Source organism: Ictidomys tridecemlineatus, chromosome 14 (genome assembly GCF_052094955.1).
Source record: "Ictidomys tridecemlineatus isolate mIctTri1 chromosome 14, mIctTri1.hap1, whole genome shotgun sequence".
Taxonomy (NCBI): Eukaryota; Metazoa; Chordata; class Mammalia; order Rodentia; family Sciuridae; genus Ictidomys; species Ictidomys tridecemlineatus.
In genome coordinates this window covers 32,537,122-32,563,885 of record NC_135490.1, presented here as the reverse complement: position 1 = coordinate 32,563,885, position 26,764 = coordinate 32,537,122, and the positions used below count along the sequence as shown (strand labels likewise).

The following is a 26,764-nucleotide window of genomic DNA, read 5'->3' as shown; positions in this document are numbered from 1 at the left end:
AGCTGCTCACTTCATGGTGGTTAGAATGAAAGAGAAAGAGAGAGGAAGGGGCAGAAGACAAAATATACCCTTCAAAGCCTTGCCCTGAGTAACCTACTTCCTTCAACCAGGCCCTCTCTCCAAAAGGCTGCACCACCTCTTAATAGCACCACAGGCTGGCCATCAAGCCTTTTAGCACATGATCTCTGGGAAACATTTTAAGTCCAAACTTTAATACCGATATCTTTAGTTATATCAGAATTTTAACTTTATTATAGACAAATTTATCAATCTTTTCCTAAACAGTGTGGACTTTTTAGTACGTACTCTGTATTATAAAAATATCCACTCCCCTACAAATTTTATAATAGCTTAAACTATTTTTCCACATTTGTTTCCCACATTAACCAATGTATGGATTTTTGTGTGAATTTTATTTTTGACATAGAAGGCCTATCATTACAGCACCATTTGGTAAAAATCCATTCTTGGTCCACTGAATTTGTAATTTGCCTTATAAATACCATTTATGAATCAGTAAGAGGGCTGGGGATGTGGCTCAAGCGGTAGCGCGCTCGCCTGGCATGCGTGCGGCCCGGGTTCGATCCTCAGCACCACATACCAACAAAGATGTTGTGTCCGCCAAAAAAAAAAAAAACTAAAAAATAAAAATGTTGAAAATTCTCTCTCCCTCTCTCTCTCTCTCTCTCTCTCTCTCTCCTCTCTCACTCTCTCTTTAAAAAAAAATCAGTAAGAAAAATGGCAATTTTTCAACAAAAATAAAGAACAAAAAATATGAAATCTGCTTCACACAAAAGGAAAAATAAAATGGCTTCTTAACAAGTGAAAAAATGTTCAACCCCCCTCATTTCTCATAATAGATGAAAATGCTGTTTTGGTAGTATTCATTTGTATTTCTTTTATTAGTAATAAATATCAAATATTTCAAAACACAATGCTTGCCAAAGGTGTTGGAAACAGGCACTAATTCATATGATTATCAATAGGTACAACTTCCAAGGAAAGCACTTTGAAACAACATATCAAAATTTAAAACATATGCATCTTCTGGTTCAGTCTTTTCACTTCTAGGAATTTATTTACACTGAAGAGACTCATGCATGTTAGTATCAGCAAAACGTTTATAACAGAAAGGTAAAAAGTGGGAGGTGCTTAAATGTTCATAAATGAGAAAATGGAGTTCTAAAAAACTCAGTACACTAGAAAAGAAAGACTATTAAGAGGCAGTCCTATGAACAATGCAACTAATTTCTAAGACTAAGAAGAACAAAATGTCAAGGTACAAAACAGAATTACAACTGTATCAAAAACTAAAAAGCTAAGATGTATGTAGAAACATCCATATGCATCTGTAGGTTTGTAGATGGAGAAAATATCTCTGGAAGAATATACAAGAAAAAGGTATAGATGTCTGATTTTCAGAAGACAAATGGGGTACTAAAGGGAAAGGAACATAGACCAACTTTTACTAAGTATTTGTATTAGTCCATTTTTGTTAATATGATGAAATACCTGAGGCCAGGTAGCTTTATAAAGGAGAAAAGGTTTATATAGCTCACAGTTCTAGAAGTTCAAAGGCATAATACCAGCATCACCTCCAGCTCTAATGAGGTTTCCATGGGGGATAGAATCACAATAGCAGCAGCCTACACAAGAGACAAATCACAAGCCAGACAGGAAGCCATAGAACAATTCAGGGACCAGGCTTAGGAATTTATAATTTGCTTTGGTAAGAACTAAGGGTACACACAAGAACTACCCTAATCCCTTCTGAGGGCAGCACACACAGGTCCTAAAGATCTCTCACTACACCCATCTCTTAAAGGTCCCACCACTCCTTAATATTGCCCTTACAAGGGACCAACGCTCCAACGTATGAACCCTTTGGGAGATACACTTAAACCATATCAAATCATAACAGTATCTTTTTGTTCATGTGAACTTCGTAACATGTACATTTATTACCTATTCAAAAATAAGAAAAATTTAAAAATCATTTAAAGGGAAAAAAATGCTAGTTGAGAATGTCTTTGCTAAAATGATCGAACATCTGCCACCTCTCAGGAGGATGAAGAAAGAACTTATATTTTGCCCTTAAAGACTGAGGACCTGGATAAAAGTAGAGCTGCAAAGTCCAGGAAAGACAGCAAAAACAGTTCAGGGAACAGAACCTTTTATATAAATGAATAAAAATGCAAACGAAATTAGGAAGCTAACTAAAGCGAACACATGTACCTCAAGATGTTGTAGTAAGAATTAAATGAGTGCCTAGAAGAGTGCCTGGCTCATAGTATACACTATATAAGATAAATTATGTATAGTTCTATAAATTACAAATCATTATGAATATTAGATAATGTAAAGGTCATCACTCAGATGTATACCAACCCTTAGTTAGCCCTCAGGTGACAGTGCTGGGAAACACACAAAATAATTTCATTCCAATTTTCAATGAATTTATAATTTAACAGGAATGACAGAAAAATTACACATTTACTCATATATACACAGTCATTCACAAAAGTATATATATCTCATATTGGAGAAATATTAATGACCTTTGATTTCTGAAAAGTAACAAACTAACTTAACATTGTGGACAAATTGAAAGTCTATAGTCAAATTCTGGCCTTTTACCTTCTAGTTGAACTTCAGTTTTCTTAACTATAGAAATAATGTTATCCTGCAAATCTGCTCTGACATAAAAAACAGACATATAGACCATGGAACAGAAAAGAATCCAGAAATAAGCCCAGAGAGTCAAATGATTTTTGATAAGGATGACAAGGCTACACAATGGGCAAAAGTCAGTCTCTTTAACAACTGGTAATGAGAAAACTGGTTACCCATACTTGAAAGAATGAAGATGAACCCTTCCCTTATACCACATTCAAAAATTAACTCAAAAAAAGGCCTAAATCCAACACCTGAAAATATAAGTCTCCTTGAAGAAAACAAGGAAAAGTTTTATGATATTGGATTTGGTGATAATTTCTTGGATATGACTCCAAAAACATAGGCAGCAAAAGCAAATAAGACAAATGGCACTACATCAAACTTAAAAAACTACACAGCTAAAGCAAACAATCAAGAGAATGAAAAGGCAATTTAAAGAAGAGAAAAAGTATTTACATATAGGGAAGAGTATACAAAGAACTCCTACCACTTGAAAACAAAATACAATCCAATTTGAAAAGGGCAAAAAGCCTGGCTGGTGGCATACACCTGTTAATCTCAGGAGCTTGAGGCAAGAGGACCACAAATTATAGAGACCAGTCTGAATGTAGGGAGACCCTGTTTCAAAATAAAAAAAGAAAAAGGACTAGGGATGTAATATAGCACAGTGGTAGAGCACTTACCTAGCACATGTGAGGCCCCGAGTTCAATCCCCCACACCTCAAAATAAAACAAAAATGGGCAAAGGACTTGAATAAACATTTCTCCAAAGTTATATAAATGTCCAATAAGCACAAAAAAAAAAGATCCTTAAAGTCACTAATGAAAGTAATGCAAATCAAAACTATAATGAAATATCACTTTGCCCATTAGGATAGCCACTATCAACAAAAAATAACAAGTGTCAGAGAGGATATGAAGAAACTGGAACCCTTGTACACTGTTAGTAGAAATGTATAATTCTGTGGCCACCGTGGGAAGCAAGATAGCAGTTCCTCAAAAATTAAAAATATGATCCAGCAATCCTACTCCTGGGTATTTATTCAAAAGAAATAAAACCAAGAGAAGGGCGCAGTGGCACACACCTGTAATCCCAGCAACTCAGGAGGCTGCGGCAGGGGGATCAAGAGTTCAAAGCCAGCCTCAGCAATTTAGCAAGTCCCTAAACAACTCAGCTAGACTCTGTCTCTAGAAAAATATGTTTTAAAGGGCTGGGGATGTGGCTCAATGTTTAAGGGCTCTGGATTCAATTCCCAGTACCAAAAAATATATTAAGTAATAAAATAAAAGCAACACCTGGAAGAGATGTTTACATATTCAAGCTCATTCACTATTAATATCCAAGAGGTAAGAGTAATCTAAGTGTCCATTGACAGCTGAATGGATAAACAAAATATGGTACATATACACAAAGAATACTATTTCTCCTTATAAAAGAAAGAAATACTATCATATGCTACAACATGGATGTACACTGGACATTACTTAAGTGACATAAATGAGTCCAGAAAAGACAAATATTGCATCATTCCACTTTTATGAGGCATTTAAAGTAGTTAAACTCAAAACTGAAAGCCAACTCTCACACATATTGTATGCTGGCTAGAGTCAGACCAAGTTTTTAGGTTAAATAATTTGTCAAAAAAGCTCAATACAAACAATAGTTTTCCACAAAGCAATGAATTCTTATTTAATATCACCTTATTCAAACAAAGGGCAAAGTTTTCCTTTAAAAAGCTAAATATGTTAGCTGTTGCGGGACATATACTCTCTTTCTACTCAACTCTGCCATTATAATGTGAAAACAGACAGCATATAAATGAATGGGCATGATTGTGTTCCAATAAAACTTCATTTATGGACACTAAAATTTGAACTTCATATATAATTTTCACAACTCAAAATATGATTTTTTCCAACTAAATAAAAATGTAAAAGCCATGGTTAGGTCACAGGCCATAATAAAAACAAACATGAGAGAATGTGGCCCCACACCGTATTGTGCCAGCACCTGCCTTAGAAAATAGTTCTCACTGAAAGAAGCAAGATATTTTGAGTTTAGAGGATGAACACTACATAAAATGTTTTAGGTTCTTTACTAATTTTTAACTGAGCAGCCACATAATGCTAATAATTATTTTACCTGGTGAAAACTAAAGACATAGATAGTAGAGATATTTTCTCCATTGACACTAAAAAAATCATAGACATCTATGTACCTCTACATTAAAGCTACAATCATCACAAAATATTACAATATTACACCTATCAACAATTTTCTTTTTTGCTTCACAATGTTACTTTTTAAAATGTGTTTTGGGGGTTGGGAATGCAGCTCAGTGGTAGAGTGTTAGCCTAGCATGCATGAGACTCCACCAGGCAAAATAAAGTGTTTTATATGTTCACATCCACCTACCAAAGGAATTAAGAGAATTTCCAAGAAAATGCAGACAAGGTAATATTAAACATCAATGAAAATTTAGGGAATGAGTATAAGTTACAAATTTGAACTATTTGAACTTTTTCTTCTCTGTAAAGGGGATTTATTTTAAATCATGATTTATTAAAAGTATATTTATGCACATAATCATTTCAAGTGGCCCACGAACTAATTACAGAAAATTCAAGTCTTTCCCAATCTGCATTCCTTCTCTCCCCAGAAGTAACCACTAATAAAGATTCCTTGTTCAAATGGTTGTAGTTCACAAATATCAGAATATATGAGTTTGACCATTTATTTTAACCCAATTAAAACTATAATACAGATCTTTGTATCTCAATACCTGTATTTCTTTGTATCTATTCATAGTATTTCATTCTATGTGCCATGAATTATTTATTTAACATAAATATAAGTGTTTTCCAATAAAATGCGTGGGGGGGGTGTGTTTTCATGCAGCTGACCCTAAAATCTCAAATAACTTATTTTCCAACTAATGGATTCCTCATTTGCCTAGGAAAGAAAAACCAGCTTTCCTGTTTTTAATTTCCAAATTATTGATTAATTTAGTGACCAGATCACAAATTACCAAAAACATCCTTGTTATACTTGTAAAGATAATTTTCTATCTCTGCAAGCTAGGACACCACTTCTGATATTTTGATGAAACCAGGTATTTCAATAATTTGTTCCCACTGAGGCTTTCCTTAAAACTCATCCACAAACAAATTAAGTTCATTCGATGGATTGTTCAAGAATCACGCAGGGGCTGACGTTGTAGCTTAGGTGGTAGAAGAGTTTGCCTTGCACATGTGAGGTACTAGGTTTGATCCTCAACCCCACATAAAAACAAATAAATAAAGATATTAAAAAAAAGAATCATGTTATTATCACGATAGGTATGTACTGAAATAAAGAATTCAGAGATTAAAGACTGACCCTAGAACAAGAATTAAAAATAGCAGAAAGTAAGTGAATTAACTACATAAAAGGCTTGGCCTTCTATGATTTACACTTAGAAATTTTTACTTAATGGGTTAAGTGAATATCCATCACAAATACTACAAGCTCATCTTAAATCTCCAATTCACATACCAGAATTGACATCCTAAAATTATATCTGTATTTTTAAAAGTGACATCGTAATGAAAATATAAATCTAAATTTTCAAAATTAATAAGACTTTTAAAAAAATAACGGTTTTACAATATACATGGGTAAAGTTCACGGTTATGCAGAGAAGCAAATGTGAAGAGAGGTGTGACACCCCCTCTTCCGAAGGTGGAAAGCTCAGCAGGCCCTTCCAGAATCTTAAGGAAAGTTATATTTTCTTCTTGTAAACTCTGTAAAAGACTGGTGCCTCAGGGTTTGTTCTCAATAGTGAGCAGAGGAAGAGACAAGAATGCAGGAAGAGGACAAAGGGCATCTCTTCACTGAGTTCTGAATTCTCAGAGGGAGAATTAATTACATTATCACTATAAATCCCTGAACCCTGCCATTCCCAGAACCCATGACTTCAACTGGGGAGCTGGCTTCCATAGTCCAGCCAAATTCCCAGTGGCTTCTGGGGAGAGAATTCATGGATATCAGGAAAGCAGAGCTCAACCTCAGAACCAGGGCAATGCTCTTGATTTTCATTCAAATGGCCCAACCTGTGTCCTTCACAACCACCACTAATTTAGGTAAACACTGTTAGTTTAAATAGCACAAAGGAGTATAATCAAAACTCACACAATAGAATCAAATAACAAGTCTAAGCAATCACCAGCAGTCAGTAAAATTTAGAGGGGGGGGGGCAAAGAAAAAAAAAACGGGAGGACAAAAGAAGTCTTTAAGAATGAAATAGGATTGTGTGAGAAAAAGAGAAGGTCTTTTTTGAAGAAAAAAGTTTCTGGTAACTCATGGCCTTTCTATGCAAACCACTGCACAAGCTTCTTTTTTGGCCACAACAGTAAACCTAGTCAGACAAGTGGCTAAAAGGACTCAACGCTTGGCTACTCGACTGCAGCCCCACAAAGTCTCCTCATTTGAATAGTATTTAAGGAATGTTTTGTCAATGTGTCCAATGATTATTCACTTCTACTGCATTCTTCCTTCACCATAATTATGGTCAAGGAGCAATTTATGTTATAGGTAGAACACTCACAACACTAAATGTTGACTTTTTTAACCTGTTAAAATGCACTTATTTGTCTACATTTCCTTTAATTAAAAAAAAAAAGGTAAACTTTAACAACTGTTGCTCATAGCAACACAGGAACAAAAGATTTTTCACATGCATAATCTAGGCATTTAATTAAAATTCACAAACTTGGATCTCAAAGTCAAAAGTAGAAAGGTATGAAAACCAGATGCCTAAAAAGAATCAGATAAAATACATCATTCAGCTACCACAAAAACAAACAAAAAAAAGTGTAATAACCTCTGTCAGGAATAAGGGATGCACAAATTAAATCATTCCTCTTCAACCATCCTTTTAAGTGGATGCTTATATATATCCAGGTAAGCTTCGTGTCCTAATAAATCAAACAAAAACACATCATACTCAGTTTCTATCACTTCCTAATAAAGGCTCTTTTTACTCTGAATCCAAATCTGATCAGTTTAAGGAAAATTATAATGGGCAACTTACTGAGATATCTTTCTCAAGATTTAGGCTCTGTAAGAGTAAGTAATAAATAATCCCAATTAAGGAATATAATTTACACATCTGTAGTAAAAACCAAGACTTTTTCAGCCAACAGATCACCCATGAGGATTAAAGTCAATGGAAAAAAAAAAAAAACACTGAAAAGCATAGGAAAAGCTGGGACTCGGCTTTATCAGAAATTCTCATCCTTTATAATCAGTTCATCCATCCTCAAAAGAGGGTGGTCCTGAGGATGGGACGGTGCTGTAGGTGATACACTGGGCAGGGGACGGTTCCAGAGAAGCCTGGATTAGGAAGAAGTTATGGTACAAGGTCAAAGTGGTTTTAGAACCAGAGGACAGGGATAAAGAGGATTTATAGTATATTAGATTTCTGCTGCTGAAAGAACATTAAACACTGGAATAAGGCAGAAGTGACAGAATCAAATTAAACTTTATTTGCACAACTAATACACATAAAACACCATGCTATGTGTCCTGTGAGGGGACATAAATAAATAATATTGTGCATGATTTAACTAAATGAACCATACCAACTCATTTTAGAAGATTAAAAATAAACTCTGAAAAAAACAGTAGTTAATTTGAGGAGTTAAACTATATAGTATACTTTAAGTTTTTTAATATAGATACTAAAACCAAGTATAAGAATTAAAGCACTGGCAGATTATGTGTAGCTAAATTCAAATGATGAAACTTCATCTAAATCCTAAAGAGTAGCTATAACTCCCAAACCCCAGAGAGAAGGTCAAAGGCCCTTCTGAAGAGTAATTAGAGGCAAAATGTAGTTAAATGCACAGCTTTGAAGTCAGACAGACATGGCTGAGTCCTGCCATCACCTAAGCTTTGTGCCCTTGGACAAGTCACTAAATCTCAAAGCCTCAGTTTCCTACAATGGGGATATAGTCGCTCCTTTTTCTTCATAGTAAAGAAATGCCTGAGGATGATCTACTATTATAAAGAAAGTTCTAAGGATAAAAGAGTATGGCATCCAGCTTCTGCTCGGCTCTGATGAAGGCCCCATGGTGGATGGCACCACAATGGGGGAGCTTGTGCAGGAGGAGTAAGAGACCACACCACAAGACAAGAAACCAAACAGGATGGGAAATAGCCAAGCTGATTCTTTATAACAGCTCTCTGAAGAGAACTTTGTTATTCCCTTCTGAGTCCCTGCCTCTAAACCATCTAAGACAACACATGAGTTTTCTGAGGATAGACTTAAACCATATTCAAACAATAATGGGGGATAATAATGGTATCTGTCAAAGGATTCATCTGTTCAATAAATAAGTTTAAGAGTGTACCCAGAAGCCAGGCATGGTGGTGCACACCTGTACTCCCAGCAGTTTGGGAGGTTGAGGCAGGAGGATTGCCAGTTCAAAGCCAGCCTCAGCAAGTTAGTGAGGCGCTAAGCAACTCAGTGAAATCTTGTCTCTAAATAAAATACAAAAAAAAAAAGCATGCACAGACCAGGACATTGACAAGCACAGTACATGCCCTCAAGGAGCTTAAGACAGTGTGTAAAGGCTTAACAAATGGTACTCATCATCATTATCATCATCATCATCATCATTATTTTACCACAGTGGTGGGAAAAATATGTTCCAATGAAAACAATTAAACCTGCTTAGCTGAAATAAGGCTTCACAAAAAAAAAAACAAAAAAAAAAAAACTGACATGCCTCAAGAATCAGTCCAGGGATCCTTTGTTTTCTTCATTTCCAGTAATCTACTCTATTTCATAACATTGAATACTACCTTTGTATACCCAAAATTTAGTATCTCCATCTCTGAGCTCTTTCCTAAGCTCCAAACTCGATACCCGGGTATCTACTAGGTACCTCCATTTGAATGTCTTAATAGGCATCTCAGACCTAGAAATGTGAAAAGAACTAGAGATTATCAACCCAACAGGATACCAAGCAACCATATTCCTCTCTTGGTTTTTCCCCATCAGTAATCCAGTAAATCTTTGATTCTCTCTTTTCCTCATACTTCACATACCCAAATTTTGAAAAAGTTCTTTCACTTAAAAAAAAAAAAACCACCAAATTCATTATTCACTTCTCCCCATTGCCAAAGCCATCATTTTGGTCCAAGTTGAATATTTCTCATTTGAGTTATCTCACTGCAATAGCATTAGAGAAGTGACTTCTTAAACAATATTTTTTTTTTTACATACACAAACACAGAGGTCCCATAATACTTCCATTCAACTAAACACTTTAATGGCTTCTAAACACCCTTAAAATTTTGATGTCTGGGTCTGGGATTGTGGCTCAGCGATAGAGTGCTCACCTAGCACAGGCGGGACCCGGGTTCGATCCTCAGCACCACATAAAAATAAAGGCATTGTGTTGTGACCATCTACGCCAAAAAATAAATATTAAAAAAAAAATTGATGTCTGTAAGGCACACATGGTCCTCTCTTTTACCTGTCTCATCTCATAAGACTTTCCTCCCCTGTCTGAGCATCACAGTAACGATGACTACCTTTCAGCTCAATGAACATGCCAATCTCTCTAGTGTCTTAGGAGTGCACAGCCCAATCAAACTTTTTTTTGGGGGGGTACCAGGGATTGAACTCAGGGACACTCAACCACTGAGTCACATCCACAGCCCTACTTTGTATTTTATTTAGAGGCAGGGTCTGAGTTGCTTAGCACCTCACTAAGTTGCTGAGGCTGGCTTTGAACTCGGGATCCTCCTGCCTCATCTTCCCAAACTGCTGGGATTATAGCCATGAACCACCTTGCCCAGCCAGAACAGAACTTTCTGCACCACTGTAAATGTTTTCTATCTGCACATGTAGCTATAGAGCACTTAAAACGTGGCTAATGGCGCTGAGGGAATTTTTTTTTTCAGGGGGGGGGGTGGGGGGGCGGCTGGGGATTGAACCCAGGAGTACTTTATCACTGAGCTATATCTCCATGCCATTTTATTTTAAGACAGGGTCTTATTATTAAGTTGCCCAGCTGAGCTCAAACTTGCAATCCTCCTGCCTTAGCCTCCTAAATCACTGGGATTACAGCTTGTGCCACCACACTGGCTAACTTAATTCAATTTTGATTAGTTTCAATTTAAGTAGCCACATATGCCAAGAAACTATCATACAGAAAAGTGCAGGATTTCCTCCTGGCCTTTTCTTAGGCTTGAACTATTCCTCCCCCAGATCTTCCTCAAAAAAAGATCTTTCTTGACACCCAACCAAAAGTAGCTCCCACTCAAATTACTATCACTTCACTTTGTTTTCTATCAAAGCACCTTCACTAGCATCTTTACAACTTGTCTTTCCCAAACTAGATCATGAAAAATGTATCTTTGCCTATTTCATTTAATGTTGTGTCCCAAGATACGTGTGCTTGACATATACTGTTTTCAATAAATGCTTAAATGTTGATTGAATGAATGAGTAAATTGATTAAGGGGTCAAGTCAGTAAAAGCAGGCTATGGATAAATTATAAAGGGTCTTAGAAGAAAGTTCTTCCTGTGTTTATAATTCATTTATTAGGTATAGGGCTGAATAGTGTTTGTATATGCCCCAAGGGGACAGGCAATCTAAAGAGAAGCACAAAGGAATGGTACACAGACAAATCAGGTCTCACGCTCCAACAGATTTAGAATCAATTTTATGAAAACGTTAGTGATGCAGACACACAGATGTTCTTCACATATGAGACACTAGGAAATCTCTCAAGAATGTATGTACACACATTCTACAAGTACACCTTTACGGAGAAAACAGGACTAAAAGGAGTGTCAGACAAGTTTTGTAGTCTTTGGATCTATAATACAAACCAGGGCATTGTTATGTTAAACAGTCTTGCCAAGTTACACACAAGTTTATAGTAATGCTGTCCAATAAGAAACATCACTAGATGTGTCACTCAGCTGAAAAGGGGAAGGGAAGCCAGGCACAGTAGCACACGTGTCATTAAACTCAGCCACTCAGGAGGCTGAGGCAGAAGGCAAGTTTGGGACCAACCTGGGCAACTTAGTCAGACCCTGTCTCAAAGTAAAAGATAAAAAGGGTTGGGAAGCATGGCAGAGCATCCCCCAAGTTTGATCCCCAATATTATGTTTAAAAAAAAAGTGAGGAGGCAAAGAGGGAAGAAAGTAAATTATCTGTTTCTCCCATATTCAAACATCCTACTAATAATCAGCATAGGAAAAGAACACATAGTAAGAACAGAATTGCCTGCCAAAAATCACACCTAGGTCAATAAGGCAACAAAACTGATAACCTCGTGATACCATATACAATAATGAATTCCACTCATTCATTTATTGTCACAAATTCAAGGAAAAAAAAATGGAATTTTTAACTTATCTTTATTAAAGACCATAATGCTAAGGAAAACAGCAAAGATTAAAGGTTTTACGCTAAATGAAACCATGTGCTCTTCAAATTTGAAAAAGATCAGGAAAAACTCTACCACATTTTCAACTTTATTGAGTACAACTGCCACTTAATAAAATTATCTTCTTATAAAATGGAGAAATTTTTTTAAATATTTATTTCCCAGTTATAGGTGGACATAATCTATTCATTTTATTTTTATGTGGTACTAAGGATCAAACCCAGTGCCCCACACATACTAGCCAAGTGCTATACCTCTGAGCCACAACCCCAGCCCTGAGAAATGTTAATTAAGTATATAACACATTCCATAGACTTATTACTAAGTTAGAATTTTAATCAGGAATTTATAGCACAAATCTCTGTCAACATTTATTATTGTTATTCACATTCAGAATTGGAGACCACTACAATCCAGGGCATATGAGGAAAAACTACTGCATGCGCAGAAGAGCAAATTCTGCACCAAACGGAAGCCTCTCTGCCTTCTAAACCCCAACACTTTTTACAAAAATCTCAGGAACATGTACTTAGCTAAAAGTTGCTGTTTTCAAAATCTAAATATCTACATTTCTTTAAAATTAAAATTTCCTATCTCCACCCCCACTGAGACCAAAGAATATTAATGTACAACTCTGTTCAAATTATCTATTGGAAATATCGTTAAATCTTCATAAACTCTGAGAGTGAAATTTAATTTCCAAAGCATATCTTTGTTGTCCTAAAACTGCTCCTTTTAATTCAGTTTCCAAAGCATACCTTTGCTGGCCTATGCTCTGTTTTCCAGCCATGATTTCTTTATTGACACCAGGCTTAACAATATAGGATAAATTATTTACAGAGGAAAAAAAAAAGCAGTATTCATTGGGATGCCCTTGAATGTGACAAGTATCACCTCTGAAACGTAACAGATAAGACATGAAATTATTTTCTGCTTGATCATCATCACCAACTTTGCAATCTTATAAATCATATCAATATGCCATAAGAAGTCAGTATCTCCAGTCATAAAAACTTTTAACATAATACATACTATAATAATATTTATACTTCCTATAGTAAACTAAAAAAACTGCTATATACCTCCAAAAACTAATTTTTGCCTGCTTTTCTCATGTCTCTGTGTACAAGTTGTTTTAAAGATCATCTAACAGACGCTGGGGTAATAGCTCAGTGGTAGAGCGCTCACCTAGCATGTATGAGGCCCTGGGTTCGATCCTCAGCACCACATAAAAATAAAATAAAGGTACTGTGTTCACCTACAACTAAAAAAAAAAAAAATCATCTAACAGTGCCTGGCATCTGGCAACCTTACTAAGTGACTAGACATTGGTTGAACTGTCTCCATATCACAAAAACAACTTTTATTTTTGGGGGGGGGGAGTTACTGGGGATTGAACCCAGGGGCACTCAATCACTGAGGCACATCCCCAGCCCTTTTTATATTTTATTTAGAGACAGGGTCTCTCTAAATTGCTTAGAGCCTCACTAAATTGTTCAGGCTGGACTGGGGCTGTAGCTCAATGGTAGAGTGCTTGACTAGCACGCATGAGGCACTGGGTTCAATCCTCAGCCTTCATAAAAATAAACAATAAAATAAAGGCATTCTATCCATCTACAACTACAAAAAAAAAATTTGTTCAGGCTGGCTTTGAATTCGTGATCCTCCCATCTCAGCCTCTGGAGTCACTGGGATTACAGGCATGCACCACCGTGCTCCGCCACAAAAACAATTTCTACTTCAGGTTCTCAAGGATGTCCCTTGGTTTCCTGTCAACATATGAGATATAAAGAATTCACAGGCAGCTACTTGTCACCTGATATCCATGACCTCACTTCAATTTTAAGAATAACAGACCAAAGACTATAAGGCCCAGCAATTTCAAAAAATGTGTTTAGACAGACACAGTGGCACACACCTGTAATTTCAGCAACTCAGGAGGTTGAGGCAAGAGGATCCCAAATCAGAGGCATAGAAAGGGCCTCCACCAAACAGAAAAAAAAAAAAGAACTTGTTAGGAAAAAATTAAAATGTTGTATTTCACTGAAGAAAAATAATATTGTGATTCTTTAAACTCAGCGTTCATGTCTGTTCATCTTTATACTATACAGTATTTACAGTTCAAATTATTTATGTAATAAATGAGTAATCAGAGATCATCAAGAAACATGTCATCTTATAATAAAAGGTTAATATTTCTTTTAAACATTTACATAAAAGATTTTAAAGATTTTATCTTCTTACTTTATATCAGAGTTCGGTAAACTTTTTCAGGGACAGAGAAGTAAATATTTTCAACTTTGTGGGCTCCACATTCAGTCTGTCACACATTTGTTTCTATTTATATGTTTACAAACCGTTTCATGATGTAAATAAAACCCATTTTAGCTGGACAACTATGCAAAAAGAGGTCTTCAGGCCAGGATTTGGCCCTTAGGCCACAGTTTGCCCACCCCTGCTTTTGAATTTAAACAACCAAAAAGAAAAAAAAATCCTAATTATATACTATGTTCACATTTTTTTGTTTTTTTGTTTTTTGAGGAGCTGGGGATTGAACCCTTGTGCATGCAAGGGAAGCAATGGTCCCACTTTTAACTAAAGAAAAATACTTCCAACTGTTTTGTGTTTTTTATAATAAAAAAAACTTTCTATTTTTAAAGGTTTAGATTCATAGGAAAAATACAATGTTAGTACTGAAAGTTGCCATATAATTCCACACTGTTCCTTCCAATAGTGTGGTACATTAAAACTAATGAACCAATACTGATTTATTATCAATAACTAAAGTGCATTTTTTATTCAGATTTTCTTAGTTTTTACCTTTTTCCTGTTCTAAGTTACTACACTCCATTCAGTAATTGCATTTCCTTGGGCTCCTCTTGGCTGTGACAGCTTCTCAGACTTTCCTAGTTTTTGAGAACCTTGACAGCTTTGAGAACTAGTGATCAGACATTTTGTAGAAGACCTTTATATCGGGATTTATTGAAATATTTTCTCATGATTAAGTTGGAGTTATTGTGGCTTTTTTGGAAGAAAAACCATAAAGATGAAATGTTATCATCATCACATCATGTCAGGTGCATAGCAACATGACTTATCACTGTTAATGTCTGCCTTGATCACTTGCCTGTTAAGGCAATGTTAGATTTTTCTCACACTTTTTTTCTTCTTTTCATTTTTTTTTTTTTTTTAAACAATAAGGACTGGGGGGTGTAGCTCTACAGTGCCGGTCTAACATGAGCAAGGACGTGGGTTCAAGGTTCCTTCATAAACAAGGACTAGGGAATACTGCAAAATTGTTTTGAAAAATGAACAAAAATGGGTTTGATTCATAACAAATACAACTATCTAAAAGGAATAGCTCTTAAATCATTTTGAATACGCTGCTGTATACATACACCATACAGTATGATTCATTATGTATATAATTCATATAGATGTCTCATAAAATACATTACATCTGGGATGAAGACAAAAATTAATGTGTATTTTGCTACTGTATTCTCCTTGTGCTTCCTCTCCACTCTTTTTCCCTGAGCCTTCAGGAAGATGATACTCATTAGGCTGAATTAAAGGGATATAGAGAAAATATCACAGATGATACCAAATTATCTTCCCTTTTTAAACAGTGATTATGATTGTAAGCATTCTGGGCTGTGACAAAATCGTATCCATTTTTTTATCTCCTAGATTCCAGATTACCTATCTGGTAACCACAATAAAAACTGATTAATTTATATCTACAATATCAGTGTTAAAATCATTCAAAACAGTCAGATATAAAGGAAAGGGAAGGTATATCATAAGGCCAAAAGACATGCTGATTTCTCTTAACTTTTTCTTGGTCAAGTAATAGTTGGAGGCACACAAAAAAAGTGGGAAGAGAGGTTTTGGCCTTAAAAGACAGAAGGCTGGGCTGGGGTTGTGGCTCAGTGGTAGAACACTCACCTGGCACACGTGTAGCACTGGGTTCAGTCCTCAGCACTACATAAAAATTAAAAAATAAATAAAAGTATTGTGTTCACCTATAACCAAAAAAATAAAAAATAAAAGACGGAAGGCTTGGGTCAAATAAAGGCTATCAAAACACTCCAAAGAGGAAAATGCAAATCAAAACCACAATAAGAAACTACCTAACACCCACTAGAATAGCTTTAAAAGAAAAAAGTATTAGGATATAGAGTTGCTGGAACACTCAACACTGCTTGCTGGTAAGAATATAAAATGGTGTAGCCACTATGGAAAATAGTTTGGTAGTTAAAAGACAAAAGGTCAAAATGGCCCAGCAATTCACTTTTAGGGATATGTATTCATACAAAATCTGTATAGAAATGTTCATAGTAGGATTACACACAACAGCCCAAAAGTGGGGCTAGGAGAACATCACCAAATGCCCACCAGCTAATGAATAGATAAGCACAATGGAATATTATTAAGTCATTAAAAGGAATGAAATACTGACAAACTCTATAAGCAGGAAGGAATCCTGAAAATATTATACTAAGTAGATAAACATAACACACACAAAGGGACACATATTGTGCTATTCCATTTATATGAAACACCCAGAACAGGCAAATCCAGACACAGATTAGTGATTATAAAGACTTCAGGGGTGGGAGAAAATGGGAAGTGAGTTCTTAATAGGTATGGGGCTTATTTGGAGGGGATGATGAAAATATTCAGGAATTATGAAGAATTTATAGTTGCAAAAACATTGTGAATATACTAAAACCATTGAATTGTACAGTTAAATGGTTAAAATTGGGAATCTTATGTTTTTTTTATCTCAAAAAATACTTGAGAAAAAAACACTAAAGACACTGAAAACATCCTGAAGCTGTATCTTATAAATCATTTTTAGCTCAAAACTTACAAATACATTGTGTCTTTAAAAATCTCTTTTCTGTCTCACATACTTCTCTAGTAATTTTCCCAATAACAGGAATTTCAGAAATAAATGAAGCTATAGCCCAAAATTCTAAGAGGTCAGTTCAATTAATTTCAATCAAGTTCATAAGACCAGCATACTCAGGCCCTATCTCAAGGAATTTATACTGCACAGGGCTAACACTGTGTCCTACTACTTCTAACAACTCCCACATCAGCAAAATGAAGGTGGTCTTGTCTCTCCATAGAGATAGCCTCATTTTCCTACAGAAATTTACTCAAAACAAGTAAGAAATGCCATTTATAAGGCAGTGCAGGGCCTTCAGGCAGCTTCCACACTTTGCCTAGTGCACCAAGGCTTCCTCTCATTAAATTTAAATACCGGTTTGTTTGCAGGCCGCATGTCACAATGGCCGACTATAGCTGACAACTTAGTAATTTGCAGCTCAAAACAAATAACATATTTATAAATAATAGTCTTTCTTGAAAAACCAATTATTGTCTTGAGCCTTACAACAAAATTAAACTGCAAACTATGGACTATTAAAGCTACTGAAGAAATCTTAAGTCATTCAAATATATTAAGCAACTACTGCTCACTTCAGCAAGCATGGTAGCAAACTGTGTTGAAGACAAGAAATATTTCTTGGGGAATTTTTGGAAGACATAGTTTAGTTTAAATTAGCACTTCCTAGAGTGCTTTAAAAAAGAAAAAAAAAACAACTTTCTTTTAACAACCCTTCTATACTTCAAAAACCATAATCACTCAACAATTCAAAGTAACCACCTGGTACCCAGATTCTGAGCCTGCTAGAAAAGAATGGTTTCCTGCAATGTATGACCATGGCAGTTGTGAAGCTATCAGAGCTGATTTTGTTTCCTTTGCTCTCAATAATTCGTATACAAATTGTTCAAAATGCAACAGCTCTATTCTCTCATTATTTTTAAACCAAATGGAAAACTGATTGTCTCTGACCACTGGTAGATTTGGGTCCTTTTTAGAAAGCCCAATAATAAACTGGAAATAAGAAAGTAATTCAACACTCTTTAATTAATTTAACAAACTCTCTATTAACTGACCTAACCAACAATCGTTTAACATTTAGCACATACAAAGAATACAGAAACAATAATAAGCAATTAGGACTCTTGAGGAGTTTACACATAAGCAGTGGGTTGAACAAAATTACTTACTTTGACTTTGAAATAAAGAAAATATAGTTCCTCAGATTGTAATCATGTGCCACATACAAAGTAGGTATAGAGAGCCAAAAGTTAACTCACATCAATGACTCACTTAGCAGGCACTCCGCCTTCTGCCTTACTTTTATCATCCTCACCAGCCAAGATTTTTCCCCCCAATGAGAAAATACAGGTGCTCAACATCTGACCCTAGACCTAAGTCACAGATTGGAGACTATCAGATTTTAACATAAAGTCACTTTGTGTGGTGGTAAACCTTTTAAGTTCAACCATACAGACTTATATCTCTGGGTAACATTCAATCCAAGCATAGAAATGAAAAAAAAAAGCTACTGAGAATTCCTAAAACCACTCCTGCTGTCTGAGACCTGCCTACCTTAGCCCCCTACTCCTTGAAGAGGCAATGAATCCACTCCGCTTTTTTTCTCCTATTTGAATGCAGTATTTTTAAAAGCACCAGCCCATTTGGCCATGATCTATGGCCCACCATAAATACCAACTGGTGTGGTCAAAGGGTGTAATTGTAAGCAAAGTATGAAGTGACTAAGAGAATAGGCCTGCAAAATAACACTCTTAGGGAGTGGGACCTACTAGGGAGCCAAGGAATCAGAGACAAGATCTCCCTTGGACTCGGCTGTCTTTTAAAATCATCACTGGGCAAAGAGGTTCTATGTCCTTGAACTCCACCCAAGAACCCCCAAGCATGCCCAAGTATCAGGCAGAAAGAGTTAAGGATGCAGGCTCTCGAGCTGGACTGACTGGCTTCAGATCCTGGCTCCATACTTAACAGCATCAGCACCTTCTCCCTGACTCCACTTCTTCCTCTGTAACTAGAAGATAAGAATAGCATCTACCTTATAAGACTAACCAGAGAATAAAATGAGATCACAGTTAAAGAGCTTAGCACAGTAGCTCGCTCACAAGAAACACTAAGTAAATATGCACACCTGTATCTACTATTTTTAAGGGCTACCTGAACTACCAGTTCATTCCTAAATTTAAAATGTCAACACAGCTACTACTAATTAGCTGGGTCCCTTTTAAACATCCCTATACGGGAGTAGTATTATCCTCATTTTAGAGCTGAAAAATAAAAGTTTAGAAAAATTCAAAAACTCATCTAAACTTACCCAGTTAATAAGTGGTAGAGCAATAAAAGCCCTGATCATATCCCAGCAAAGTCTGCATTATGTCATCTACCTCCAAAAGACTTACAAGCATTTTTAAATAATACTTCAATATTCTAGCATCATTATTTGTTAAAAGAAGTTATGTTCTTCTAAAAATCCCTAGACTCCTTCCACTAAATCAGTACGAATCACCTAAAAAACCAGGAACACCAGACAAATTCTGATAAACTATCAAAAACACAAAATTGTTTTTCTTAACAGAATAAAAGCAAAAATGACTGGGTATGGGGCTGGGATTGTGGCTCAGGGGTAGAGTGCTCCCCTATCATGCATAAGACACTAGGTTGGATTCTCAGCACCATATAAACGTAAAATTAAGATATTGTGTCCACCTAAAACTAAAAAATACATTTTTTAAATCACTGAGTAAATCACTGCAGCCATTTTAATTAAATAGCTTTAAAAGTTCAAAAGTACTGCAGACACATAGTATATCAAGTCATTCTTCTTTCAGAATATGTAATTTGATCCTGCAGAAGAATCCACACACTCCAATTGGCCTGTGTAACATCTCTCTTTCCCTATGTTTGCCCAGTGTGTAACAAAATTGACAAGAGTTAATAGTTACTCCAAATATTCTCTCCAACCTACACTTATACTACTTAAGATGACTTACTACAAGTGTCCTAAAAGAAAATAATCAAATTCATATTAAGTATGTCATGGTGACTGATCTCACAGAATTTTTTTAAACTCTCACACTGAGATCCAGAAATAGTTAAATTTATTCAAATTTACAACTCCAACAACTTCAAGGAAAATCAAAATAGCATACCATCCTAGTCAAAGCTATTTATCCCCATTAAATGAATTGGTCACCCAGTTTCCTGAAAACAGAGCTCATAATAATTGCTAATCCTTAAAAGTTAAAATAAAGGGCATGCTTTACTTGTGGAAGAAGTAGTGATATGGATAAGCCAAGTCATATAATTTCACTTTACTTTCTATTTGCTTTACCCAGGCATGACATTCTTGTAATCCTCTTTGTAAACAAATGAGATGATATAATAAAGCATATAAACTGAAGCAGAAGAGAACACAAAATGCCTTAATATTTCAAAAATTTCCTGCAATTTCAATAATCTGAAACTCCCAAGTATCCAAAAGAATTACTACATAACTGTAAAAGTCAAATATTTATACAGGTGCCTTAAAAGCCACTGTTGGGTACACACCATCAACACTGACATTTACTATCTGTTAAGTAGCTTCAAAGTGCAATGACATTAGTCAAATAACTGGCTTTAAGTGTGAAGTTTATGACAACAACTAATACATCTGGAGAGACTGTGAAGGTGTGATACTTATCACAACTTTCAATCAGACCAGCAAAAGGCAGGCAAGCTATGACAAGATGGGACCTGGGCACAGGTGCCTTTTCTCATTTCAGGAGGGAAACTTAAACTGATACCTTCATGGATAATTTAACAAGGATTGTTCCATAAATTTTTAATGTTATTTATGACTTTCTTATAATTGCTTTTTAATTGCTTTCAAAACCAATGGTCTTAGGACAAAAGTGAGAATGAAGAGAAGAAAACTTTCAGCTTCAAATTAAGAAAAAGGGGACTGCTTAATGGGGCTAGCACCTCAAAAAGGTTATAAACCCCTAAATCCACATTCTGTACGAAGCTGGGAAGAATTTTCAGAAATAACAGAACTCCAAATGAAGGAGTTATTCCTAGTCTATTACCTAAATTTACAATTAGGAATACCTCCTTAATGGACAATTTACAAATTTACAATTAGAAATGTGTACTTTTGTTGTCATAATAAATCTAATTCTGAGAAATTTTCCTATTAAGGATAAAAAGAAAGAAGGAATAGAATAACATTTGTGAACACTCAGCTAAACTTTGGATAATAAACTTCTTAGATAATGATTATGCTGTTCATCTCCCAGCACGAATAAAACATGTGTACCGAGAACTAAACAAAATCAGGCTAAGCTGAAGTCGAGTTCCCAATACCCAAGGTTCAATTCTAATGTTCTTTTCACCACTTCTTCAAAACAGAATCTGCCAGGTTAAGTTTGCAGGTGAGGACAAACACTACGAAGTAAAACTCCAAAACAAGAGTTTCTATCTAACATCTGAGCGGCAAGGCCAGTTACACCCACTACCAGGGCCCAGCCAGGAACCAGATCCCTCTTCCTCTTCCATGCTCAGGCTCTCCGGACTGACGGGGTCGCAAAGGGAAAAATTCTGCAGATGAGTCTTGGGAGCCAAGTTCAGCCAGAGAGATGCCACAGGTGGCCTGAGTGGCTGGTTCCACACCATGCTTTATGGCCTCCTGGAAACCCCCCAGCCCATTCCAGTCTCGCCCAAGCCCAAGGTGCCCTCCGGCCTTAATTTGTCCAACTTTAAGTGGAAGCGAGTTCGGAACAGCTTTCAGGTGTCCCCTCTTGGTCCGTTAAGTGGACTAGGAGTACCAGCCCCGGGCACCAATCCCGCCCTTCCCTTGGAATTGTCTAAAGGTCCTAGAGGGGCGTCGGGCAGGCTGTGGGTAAAGAGGCCCAGGAAGGGGCAGCTCTACAGTCCCCTGCGGGGCGCCTCGCCGGCTGACGCAGCCCCGCCTAAGCGGACGGTTCCGCGCCTTCCCGGGACCCCGCGGGGCACCGGGGCCCGGCGACGCCCCACGCCCCCAGCGCCGCGGGCGCCGCCGCCCGGCCAGGTCTCCCAGACAACAGCCGCCGCCGCACTTCCGAGGCGGGTCCCCGCGCCCACCCGCGGCCCGGTCGCCCACCTGTCCCGGGGGTCGATCCAGCTGGTCCTCCTGGTGTTGTGGTCAATGTAGAAGACCTTGCCGTCGTAGTCCCTGGCCTCCTCCCAGCCCCGGGGTAGCGGCAGCTGCCCGCTCCCGGCCCTCCTAGGCATGATCGGCGGCCTCGCCGGCGAGCGGCGCCTCCATAGGGACCCGGCGCGGAACGCAGCGGGAACACGACTGCCCGGCCTGGCCGCCGCACCCGACGCGGGCGCCGGCGAGGGGCTGCGGGGCGCGCTGCTCGGCGGGGCCACGCGCGGGGGACGCCTCAGGAGAAACCCTGCTCTCGGCCCCGCTGGGGATCAGTCCACCATGTCTGCGTCGGAGCCGACAAGCGAACCCTCCTCCTCCTCCTCGCCGCCGCCGCTGCTGCCTCCGCCTCTTCCTCCTCCTCCTCCCAGTCCCCCTGTGGCCGCCGAGGGTCGCGGCGCCCAGGCTGCCCAAGCCGACGCCGTCTGGGCTCGGATCCGGGAAGCTCCACCGAGCAGCGGCCCCGGCGGCGACGGGCCTCCTCATTTGCATGCTATTAGCATGCGCCCGCCCCCCGCCCCTCCCCGCGCGGGTTCATCTGCATGCACATTCCTCGCCGCCACATTCCTGGGCTTAACCCTGCCGCTCCCGCGGGCGGCTGCGCCAGCCGGGACGCCCGGCTCGAGCCCGAGGCGGGGGAGGGGAGCCCAGGGACCAGGTGGGAGGGAAGGGAGCGAGAGGAATTCTCGGCTCGCACCTTCCCTGGGACCCCAAACGTCGCCCTATGGCCAAACCTTTGGTTTTTTTGGAGTTTCGGGACGGGAAAGAGCGCCAAAGAGAAGTCTCGGCAAACTTCTCAACCTCTTTCCGTCTTCTAGGGAAGCCACAAGACTTTCTAGAGGAAAGGGGTGGGGGAAACTGTCCTCGGAAGAAGTCCCAACAAACAACGAGGACACAAAGGCTCCCTCCCGCCGCCGCCCCAGCCCTTCGGAACCCCGGGGACCGAGTGGCGGGGGGGGGGGGAGTGTGAAAGCCCTGGAAGGGTGTCCGTGGCTTGTCCGGGGCGGCCTCGGCCACCCCCTCCCCGGCCTCTCCAGGGCGCCTGGCCCTCGGTGACCTCAGCGGAGACCGCGGGCCTCGCGGCGGAAAGCGAAGGCGGGTCCGCGGTCCGAGAGCGCCGCGACACACCCGCCCCAATGGCCCGCATAGAAACTCCGGCCTGACCCCGAGAGGCGACCCGGCCAACTCCGGCTGACGACGCCGCCCGTGGGCCTGGGGTGCAGAGTCACCCGCGACCCTCCGCCGCGTCAGGCAGCCCTCCCATGGGGTCCCTGGGCCACAGGAGGGCCTCTGCTCCCGGCCTCCCCTGCAGGATTTAGGGCAGTAGGACTTGGCCGCGTCCAATACCCAGTCCCTTCCGTCCAGCCACCGGCCCCGGGAAGTTCCCCACCCCAAGCTGCGACCAGGCCAAGAAGGAGTGGGCGACCGCGCTGGAGGGAGCCCAAGGCGGCGGGGCAGAGGCCAGATATTCCCTGGCCATAGATCCATCCAGGATGGGACACGGATCTTCTCTCGCAGGCATTTATTTATTCAGCAGCTACTACGTGCTGCTCTGCACCGAGGAAGGGCCGGACGTCGGACTCCGGATAAGACCACGCCGAGAGCGTGCTGGGCCTGGACTCCGAGCACTGTGTCCCCAGCCCAAAAATTCCTTTCCTGCCTTGTCTATACCACGGTTCTCCATTCGTATTCTTCCGGATTTCTAAGCAAATTCTTTTAAAACACGGAGTTCTGAGGAAAGCAGGCCCTGGAACGCATTCATTCACCTCTTGGTGTGCATTCGCTTAATTTTGTCTGCTAATATGTAATGACTTCCCACCTGTGCAGGACTCAGGGCTGGGCCAACATTATAGGGTTTGCCTCTCTTCCCGGATTCATAGGCCCGCGAGTGTTGAAGCGAATTGATACTGCACTGGAGTCAGTCTGGAAGGTGCAGGAGGAGGGTGCTGGCTAAGGGCGGAGGCTCAGACTTGGAGAAGGCGCTGGGCTTGACTTCTCTCCTTGAAGGGAAAAAGGCCATCTCTTCTGTACCTGGAGCAGTCTAGGCGGGGAGCAGAAATTTAAACCGCCAGAAACTCTGTAAAGCTTGGAGGACCTGGGAGGAAGCAACCAGACTGTGAGCCAGAGGTAGTGAAGGTTAGCCCCGAAGACGAATTCGCTCTTTGGCGCTTTTTCTTTCTAGATCTTCCTTTACACCAAGGCCTTTGGAAGCTAGGCTTTGCGCTTAGTAAAGAGAACCGCCCGCCCACCCACCTCATAACCTGTATTCTGCCCCGCTCCATTAATCAAGAAATGATCTCTCAAGGTCCTAGTCAGTGGAATGAGACAGCCTGATGGTTAGTCTTAAGGTTGGACTTTTGAATACTGAAAAAAACAAAACAAACAGGGCTTGTCTAAAATTAATCTCTCACAATACTGAGGGGATGTGTTTTGTTTTGGATTGCTTTAAATTAGTCCACTTGCATGCCCAAAATTTGCTGTGTGTATACTAACACCATTAATCCTCAACCAAACCAAGCCATTGTTATTTAAAATTGCTTCCTGGCTTTTCTCCCCCCCTCCCCCAACAGTTTAAAGACATTTGTTATGCTAAAATATTAACATCCTACGTTTAAAAACAACAACACCACATTAGAGTAACACACTTTGCAGTTGCCATAACTTAACTCATTTCACTGGGATGAACTACTTGCACAGTAGTTTCCAGCATTGTTTCAAATTTGGTAAACTCTCAGCTAAATATTATTACCTAATTTCTAAAACAAATGAAGGATCCAAACAACCCACAACATTAAATGGCATTTATTGTTCCATAAATCTTCAGACTTCAAAAAGAAATGCTAAGTGGACAAAACTCTAAAGCAAGGAAGAGACAAGCTCACTTCTCTCCCACTGATAGGCGCAGGAAACATTTGATCATACAAAAGCAGTTAAAGGCAGAAAGGAGAGCTGCTGCTCTACAGCCATTCTTGTTTTGATCTCCTTTGAACTCTGCTGTTCTGATTTCACCTAATCTATGCAGGAGCATCCCTTTAGAGAATTCCTAATGGTTAGGATAATGAAATTTCATCAGTATTCATATCTGTAAAAATGTAAAAATTATCCCCATTTAGATTTTATTTGGGTTCCCCATGATCCTTGGCAAAGAAGTATGACACAATCTACTGTTTAGGATGTCAGATTATCAAGTTCTGGTCAATGACAAATCTATTCTCTGACCCTCAAATTTTCCTTTTCTCCTACCTTTACAGTTTCTCCAGTGGTAATAGTCTGTGGGGATAAGTTCCACAGTCAATATCCTAATCCTAAGTGGCCAGGAAATTAGCAATATAAAAATTAGGATTAGAAAGTGAAAAATATTTCAAAAGATCCTCTGGTTGTACCGTACCCAAATTTAAAATATACATTCCTTTATTCCAGCAATGTAATGATTTTACCTCTGGATATGAAAATTCCTCAGTGTCTTCAAAGGATGTTCATTGCAGTGTGTTTAATAAGATCAAAACTGGAAAAACCACCAGTGGCCATTAGTAAAGTGCTGATTAAAATGAAGTATAAATTACCCATGCTCAGCAAGCATTTAAAAAGCATTAGATACATTAAATAAGGAAAGATGTCCAGGATATATTAAGTGAAAAAAGCAAGGTTCAAATAGACACTGCTCACTGCCAGTTAACTTTAGTATAGAGTTACAATCCGATTCTGGAGGTCAGGCCAACCATAAAATGTAAAGATGACAGTCTCCTATACACTTACTTTGTGTCAAAGGAATAGCACAGTAAAGGAGGGAATTTTTATAGAGGATGGGAACTATCAGGGAGGTCCCATCAAAGAAGTTTACATGAAGTAAATGATCAGTAAGGAAAAGGGATGGGGTAGAGGCGAACACAGACATAATCCCAAATTAACAGGCCAGGCAGGGCATGCTTATGGAAAGAAAAGGACATACAAAGTTCAAAGATGATTCTGGCATGAAGGAACACAAGACTGGCTGGAGCCGTCTAGTTAAGGAGGTTGTAGTGATAGTATAGGTATGAGATAGATAAGGGCTGGGATTAGAAATAAAGCAATGAGGATGAAAAGGCATGATCTGGCAAGAATTTGTGACTGATTAGATTAAGAAGGGAGCAGTGAATAGACTAGAAGCAGGAATCTGGGATGAGTCCAAGATTTTAGACTGTGGAAACAGATTCAAAGAACTGGAAAAAAATGAGGAAGTCCAAAGGGGGATCTGATATAGGGTTTAGTTTTAGAAATTAGAGATACCCAGCAGAAAGTTAAAGGTCAGGACTAAAACTCAAACAACAGGTCAGGACTGCAAATACATGTTGGATGTCATCATCGGAAGCTGGTAGAGGACTGAGGCTTCAGAACTGAATCTTAGGAAGGAAATATTAAAGCAAGTAGAAGAGAATTAAGTAACTCATCTATAATCCTATTTTTGGCCCATAACTCTTCAGTAATGTGATATGATTTTGTTTATTTCTTTATGGTCTCTGTTTTCAGTGATGTGTGTAAGAATTATTTGCTAGCGTGAAAACCATCTTTGAATGAATTATTG

The 26,764-nt window shown here is 39.0% G+C and overlaps 1 protein-coding gene across 1 annotated transcript in view; it reads right to left on the bottom strand.

The window, feature by feature from the left end:
* Wwc2 (WW and C2 domain containing 2) overlaps window positions 1–22,695 on the bottom strand; it is a 212,515-nt gene extending 189,820 nt beyond the window's left edge. The window contains exon 1 of the mRNA XM_078031022.1: window positions 22,156–22,695. Within this exon, the coding sequence (XP_077887148.1) occupies window positions 22,156–22,286 (131 nt within the window). The 5' untranslated portion in view covers window positions 22,287–22,695. The remainder of the gene's footprint in view (window positions 1–22,155) is intronic.
* Between the last annotated feature and the right edge of the window lie 4,069 nt (window positions 22,696–26,764).